The following is a 7,106-nucleotide window of genomic DNA, read 5'->3' on the forward strand; positions in this document are numbered from 1 at the left end:
ACTATGGGGGAGGGGGGGGTTGTGGATTCAAGCAGACGTAAACCCAACATTTTGGACTGCTTTAAATACTAGGAAGCCATTATGAAGGACAGGTGAAGTGTTGTGGTCAGCATGAACTTGCCAGTCTGCCACATAGCATAAAGGGTCTCCGATGCTGCCAGTCCAGGTCATGTAATCTATTTGCGGTATTAGGTCATGTGACTCTCAGCAGTTCTGCATTGTGGGCCCGGACGTCAGCAGAAGCGTTTGCTCACTTCGATTGGAGGCTCTGCAGTCATTAGGGCTTGTTGACACCAATTGCGCTGCGTTCCAGAGCGGGAGCTGCTGGAACGCACCCCAATCGCTCACAAAACTTCCCCCTTCGTTCTGGGGCAGTGCATTGAAGTCAATGGCACCGCAGCCACGCCCATCACCCACAGCACGATCGCACGCGTGGCAAAACATTGTCTGCGTTGGGTTCCACTGCAAACGCAAAAAAATGCTGCATGCACTATTTTTTGCGTTTGCAGTGAAACGGAACGCAGGCAATGTTTTGCCACGCGTCCGATCGCACTGCGTGTAGGGGGCGGGGGCCTGGCTGCGGTGCCATTGACTTCAACGCACCGCCCCAGAACGAAGGGGGAAGTTTTGTGAGCGATTGGGGTGCGTTCCAGCAGCTCCCGCTTTGGAACGCAGCGCAATTGGTGTGAACGAGCCCTTAGTGCCCCATTGGAAGGCTGCCATGGCATTAGATTATGTGACCTGGATTTGGAACACTATGGGACCTTCGCATTAAAGTGGTTCTAAAGCCAAAAGTGAGTGGTAAGGGGTTAGAAGCCCTGTCAGGTTTCCTTGGCTATGTCCCCTACAGTCACCAGGACTGAAAGTGAGGAAAAAAAATCAAAAAACTTTTGAACTGTGCCAAAGGAAGTGAGGGGAAATCTTTTCAGTGTGGACACTTGTTCCGACGACCACATCGAAGTTCCCTTAGTTTGGAGAGATTGGCTCTCACTTCCTATAGAAGCAGCACATGAAGGGAAATCATAGCACAAAAAAACAAAACCTGATGGGGGGGTGTAACTCTTACCTTGCACAAAACAAAAAAATATTTTGGCTTCAGATTAACTTTACATTCATTCTGCCAAAGACCTTAATACTCATTTAAAGCAGACACACATTTAGACCTTAGGAGTGCTTTAGGTGTCACGCTGGGGGGGGGTGAGAAGGGTGACTAATACTGGAGACAGAACCAGATTTTGGGGTGACATTTCCATGTATATGTCCCTTCACTCCCATCAATGGCCATTGAATAAGGCACGTTACAGTTTGGAGAAAGGCTGTGACATCTTGCACCTACCCTTTCACCTCCAGGGGATTGGAGGGTTTGATCGCCTGGCTGCACTGGCTCTTCCAACCGACCTCCCTACTAGTGGTCCCAGCTGCTCCCTGCGCCTTGCGGCCTCCCTCTGCCTCTGCTCGCGGCTCATCAGTCTCGGAATGCGGCTGGGCTTTTCCTGACGCAGAAGTTTTAGCCGTTCCATGTAATCTAATGCTACTGGAGGAAGCACTGCGCACAGCCGCCGCACCCCTTTGGTCAGGCTGTCGTTTATTGTTTTTGCCAAACGTGACGGAGCCCTCGCGAGCCTCTTCCACCAGGGCTCTCTGCTGGCGCTACCGGCATGAGACCGCCTGGCGAGCACAGGTATGCGGCTTCTGTAGCCACCTTTGTATGTTTTCGGGAAAAGGGAGAAGAGCCCGCCTTCCCGCACTGCCCCACAGCGTTGGAGGACTCTGAAGACCGGCTGCGGCAACCGCAGTAGTGCCTTCAGCCACAATTTACGCCCTCGCTTCGGCCATTCCTTAACCCACTGACTCGACGGCTTTCCCAGAGAGCCGGCCGCCAGGAATACAAACAGGAAAAACCCAGGCGAGGTAAACACCCCGACCGCTATTGCCAATACTGGTACGTAGTACAGTCGCAGCCTGTAACTCATGGCCAGCACAGCCAGCGCTCCCCAGCTCTGTGTCAGTAGCATGAAGGAAGCGGGGCTTAGAGCGAACACCCAGCATAGCAGTATGTAGCCGCATAGCAGGCTGGCCCCGAGGGTTTCTAGGGCCACTAGCACAGAGTCTAGAAGCGGCCCTGATCTCCAGAGGGTGAGGAGCGCCAGCAGGAGGGGCAGCAGAGACCACGGGCAGGAGGGCCTGGAAGCCGCCAAAAGAGTTAGAGCAGCACAAAGAGCGTGGCTCGGTAAGGAGGAGGAAACCTGCGAGGGCCCAGGTCGGAGGGGAACCTCCGGCTCTGCCACCTGCATGGATGTCAGCTCAAAGTAGGGGACATCTGTGTCTGGACTGCCATCTGCTGCAGTGCGCTCTAAAGAAGCCTCCGCGTCTGCCGCTTCCTCCTCATCCTCAGAGCTGCAGAGGCTGAAAATGCCGCTTCCTCCCCCTTCCTCCTCATTATCATCCTCCTCCTCCTCCCCAGGCCTTACTTTCAGGCTCTTGGGCTGCTGTCGGACTTCGGCGGCGTGTTTCTGGCGAAGCTCCTGTTCCCGCCGCTTGTTGTACTCCAGCTGGTTGCCCAGCTCTGTCTGGTGCTGCAGGCGGATCAGTTCGCTGCGCGTGTGCTGCAGCAGCTGCAGGTGACGGAACTCCAACTCCTGGGTGCATTCGTGCTGCCGCAGTAACATGGCGCACTCCAGGTCTCGTTGCGTCTGCTTCTTATTCAGATCCTGCGGGAACAACAAAACCGAACCGTTATCATTTACAGCTTCAAAGAAATCGGAAGTTTTAGATTTATAGACGTTTCTGTATTCACTATTCAAGCTCGCTTCACGATCGAGATTTATTTCATATGCATCTGTCTGGAGTTTTCCCTTAACCCAGGAGAGGGAACTGGCACTCACCTCTCGGAGAAGGTCCTGGTCCAGGTTGTGCCTTGCCAACAGCATTTTTCGTTTATACTGCCGACACTGGAGCTCAAAGTACTGGCGCTGTCTGCGCAGAAGGTTAGCCTCCTCCTCTGCCTGGTAATGCTGCATACTCTCTTTCTGGCGGAGTAGCCACTCCTGTTTCTCCCGCTTCGGCGTGCTCTGGTTCTCCTGCAACTCCTGCCAAGAAAAGACTTGAATGAAGCCTCCGCTGGCTGGTAAAACTCAACTCCTGACACCGTTTTTTTATTTTTATTTTGAGAAAGTGGGGGGAAAGATTTTTATTACATTCTGTGCCAGCAACTAACTGTCCCAGTGACAGCAACTGCAAGCAACGAACATCTTCCATACTAACAAGGGCCAGCTTCAAAAGCAGGACGTGAGGGGAAATCGCAACAGGAAAATAGAAATAAATATCTGAAAGAGGTTCTAACTTCCCCCAGTCCATCCAAAACAAAACAAAATTAAAAGAGGGATGAAGAGGCTATGAAAGCATTCTGAAATGGGGGCGGCGGGGACAGTTTTATAGCCATTGAGTACCAGACTGCATAGTAGCAGCTCTTTCATGGCAGGGACAGTGTATATAACAAATGTTTGCCTACTATACGCCACACTCCTCCGCTCACTGTACTGTGCAGTGCATCCTATACTCCATATCATATCACTCTGCACACTGTGCTGTACGTCCCATATACCACAACATGCCCCTTGGCACACTGCTATACATTCTCTTCACCACAAGCCTTTAGATTACAGAGAGAATCCAACCCTGCTAGCCGATCTGTCCTTGTTGACCTTGTTTTGCTCACCTCCTTGAGCTGCTCCTTGCGGATCTTGTACTGCCTCTTCTGGCTCTCCAGCAGGTTCGTCAGCTCCTTCTTCTGCTGACCCAGGATGTGCTGCTGAAACTTTTTTTCCTCCGTCATAGCTGCCTTGCCCTTTAGGGATGAACATTCATCTGTTTAATATACACATTATACGCTTGGGCTATCCCCATGGGAAGATGCTAGATCTCAGGTTTATACACTGACCAACTGGGTTCAATGAGGTATGAGTCACTGACCTGGAACAAGTACACATAGAGTAGTTGTAAAGTCAGTGTAGACTCACACATTCTTATGTGCATGCTTGTTCCATGAAGGAGAGTGAACTTGACAGCCAGAAAACTAGCATTTGCAGAATGAGAATTCGCAATGGCAGCCTCAATGTCTCCAGCAGGAAAGGTCTCCATTAATGGTGCCCTCCATGCTTTTAAATGCATTCCACACACTGGGATTGGGGATTTGAATGTTTGCTCCCGTGGCCACTATTTCTTAGCCTGACAAAGCTGAGAAGGTTGGAACCAGACCAAAGAAGTGTGGGGAAGAAGGAAACAACAACTCTAGAAGCAAATGATTGATGCCATGATTGATTTGCTTTTTTGCATCTATTTTTTACTTTCAAATCTCCAGCCGGTTCCGCCCCCCTGCGACGCGGATCCTTGCAAGGGACGGAACCCGGATGCTGGCATCGGCCGGAGGACACAGCGAGGATCGTGGACAAGGTAAGACGCTACAGTGTAATCCCGAGTGTGGCTCTGGGTTACGGCTTTTGGTAATGAAAATTAACCCCGAGCCACACTCGGGATCACCGCCAGGGAGGTTAATCTGTGGATCTACATATCTTTCTTACTATATTGTCAATGACATGCTACCTCAAAGTCTATACTACAGCATACCCAGCCAAATATGCTACACATGGCTGGAAGTCTCAATACACCTACTGGGGCATAATGTGGTCTGATCATGATTTTTATGCCACGGCAGTAGCGCAGACCCAATGAATTAAAGTACAGAGATCTTCCCAATAGGGTCCCGGAGAGATATAGGAAACCATTTAAGTTCTACCAAAAACTGTTTTGATGGACTGACCCATTAAGAAGGCTGTACTCCTTTAATAGTAACCGAATGCAAGCCCTCCACACTATTCATGTCACACATCATGGCCTACAGAGAACCCTCTTCCCCTGCTTCTACCTGACCCCCCAGCACTCACCTCTTTCTCAAATATGGCCTGGTGTTTCTTGCCAAGCTTATCGGTCTCCGCAGAAAAATTGCTCCGGTGAGCCTCCAGCTCTTTGTCCAGACGCTGTTGGTGTTCATCCAGCTCGGCTTTGAGCTTGTTCTCCAGCGCCATCAACTGCTTCTGGTGCTGCCGCCTCATGCGCTTGTACCCAGACATCTGTTCTCGTAAGGCCGAGTCCTGCTCATGTTCCTGAATCTGACGAGTCACCTGTGTTGTAGAACAGAATCACAAATCAAACTCACGGAATTCGGAGAGGCAGGAGGCCGAGGAAACGCGGAGTGACCCTCACCAGGGAGGCGGTGCGGATAGTGGCAAAGTGGTCCCTGTTGCGGCAGTAGGCCCTGCGCCGAGCCGCGGAACTCGACTGCTGTGCCTCCATCTCTGGCTGGTACGGATCATCATATATGTTGTCGTGAGCCTGGAAAAAAGGAGCCTGTATGTTAATACAGAAACAGCAAGGAAGCTGGGTGTGTGGGTGTAAACAAGGGAAGGCTAAAACACCAAACTGCCACTAAAAAAAGGTTTCTTTAAAAGTATACCCGTCAGACACAACAGTGAGATAGCCATAGTGCTGGATGAAGATAGGAAAGCATATTAAAGTGAATCTATGCTTTAGCCTATTAAAAGACAGGTTCTCTTCATAACCCATGCTCCCTCCTTCCCACTGATACTTACCTTCCCCATGCTTCCATGCCACTCTCTTTACCTAGAGACTAGAGCAGGAAGCCCTGCGGCAAAATTTACAGAATGTTAATTACTTGCTCTCATACCCCATGTGTTAGAGCTCAGGCCTGGCAACTCTACCCCACTGCATCTTGAAGGAAAAAGAGAATGTCGCATGCTCCCCCATACCCTGAAGTACTGGGCGGCATGTTCAGGAATAAAGCACAGGAAACTGCAGTACAGCGTAAATCAGTCTTACACACAGGCAGCTGCTTTTGTCCTGCAAATGACTGTAGGCCTTGAAGCAAATCTAAACAGACTGGTCATCAACAGCCCTGAATATTTATTAAGATAGATACTGAACCCCCTTTAAAGAACCATTCACTTTCTTGAACCCCAGAAAATTCAGTTCTCTGGTACATACCGGCAGCCGGTGGATGACAGAGCTGTTGGAGGTTACTGTGTGGTCTCCTTCCTGCATCATGGCCATTTCTCCGCTGTCGTCAGAGGCATCCGCCAGGCTGTTCACCGAGCTGCTCTGACTGCTGGCGCTAATGGACATGCTTGGTACGGACTGGCTGCTCTCCATGCTAGTTATGGTGCCCGTGCAATGGAGGAACTGCTCCGACTCCTGACAGAAAGGGAAAAGGCGTTAAACCACTGAAAGCTGGATATTAGGCTGTTCTGGTCTTCTGAACCACATTTACTGTATCAATGAGTTGTTTCCCTTCTCTGTTGGTAGAATACAAACTGACATGAGGGGAGGGCAAAGACACAAAGATGGTAAACATGTCCCCCTTCCAGAGAGTGTAATATATATATACACATATACACACACATATACACACACACACATTGCAGGATGTAAATTTCAACCTGGTTCTGTCTGGAGCTTAGACTGTGTCTTGGTGCCCTATTGCTACCGACAACATGTACTGGATATGGAGGACACAGTGCCTCTCCATGTAGCCTCCTCTCACCTCCTCCTCCTCAGTGGTCTCTGTGTTCGGTCCATTCTGTGTGTCCTGGAAGAGGATTTTCTTCATTTTCCGGTACTGCAGGTTGTCCAGCTCACGTACCGCGTCCTTAGTGCGCTGGATAAGCTCCATGATAACGGTCTGCGGCCTCTCCCTCTGCAGGAAGCGGTGCTGGAAAAAGAAAAGCAGAGGTTTCACAGAGATCATGATGGAAGCCACATTGGGGGGCAACTAAGTTGTTAAAGCGGATCCTCTACCTCAGTGGCAAGATCCGATTATTCAAGGTGCCGCTGCCCAAAACAATGCATAAAACTTTTCCCCCACCATCCGCAGTGCAGGAAGTGCAAACAAGATCCCTGGAAATGCCGAGTAGGTAAAATCCCGCGAGAATAACCTTCAGCACGTGCAGGATTGTGTTATGACAGTATCTGGCCTACGACATACCCCAGAAAGGTAATTCTTTTTTTCAGCATTTTGGCATGGGGGGGGGGGG

General features: G+C 50.4%; 1 protein-coding gene across 3 annotated transcripts in view; it reads right to left on the bottom strand.

Annotated features, from left to right (window-relative positions):
• The window catches only part of TAOK2 (TAO kinase 2), a 55,731-nt gene that overhangs the window by 17,298 nt on the left and 31,327 nt on the right, over nt 1-7,106 (bottom strand). For all 3 annotated transcript variants that reach the window (XM_018559111.1, XM_018559110.1, XM_018559112.1), the window contains exons 11-17: nt 6,617-6,784; nt 6,061-6,267; nt 5,263-5,391; nt 4,944-5,180; nt 3,719-3,847; nt 2,886-3,089; nt 2,472-2,711 (exon numbers count right to left, since the gene is read on the bottom strand). In XM_018559111.1, coding sequence (XP_018414613.1) covers nt 2,472-2,711; nt 2,886-3,089; nt 3,719-3,847; nt 4,944-5,180; nt 5,263-5,391; nt 6,061-6,267; nt 6,617-6,784 — 1,314 coding nt within the window. The remainder of the gene's footprint in view (nt 1-2,471; nt 2,712-2,885; nt 3,090-3,718; nt 3,848-4,943; nt 5,181-5,262; nt 5,392-6,060; nt 6,268-6,616; nt 6,785-7,106) is intronic.

This window comes from Nanorana parkeri, unplaced genomic scaffold (genome assembly GCF_000935625.1).
Source record: "Nanorana parkeri isolate BGI_ZX_2015 unplaced genomic scaffold, ASM93562v1 scaffold379, whole genome shotgun sequence".
NCBI lineage: Eukaryota > Metazoa > Chordata > Amphibia > Anura > Dicroglossidae > Nanorana > Nanorana parkeri.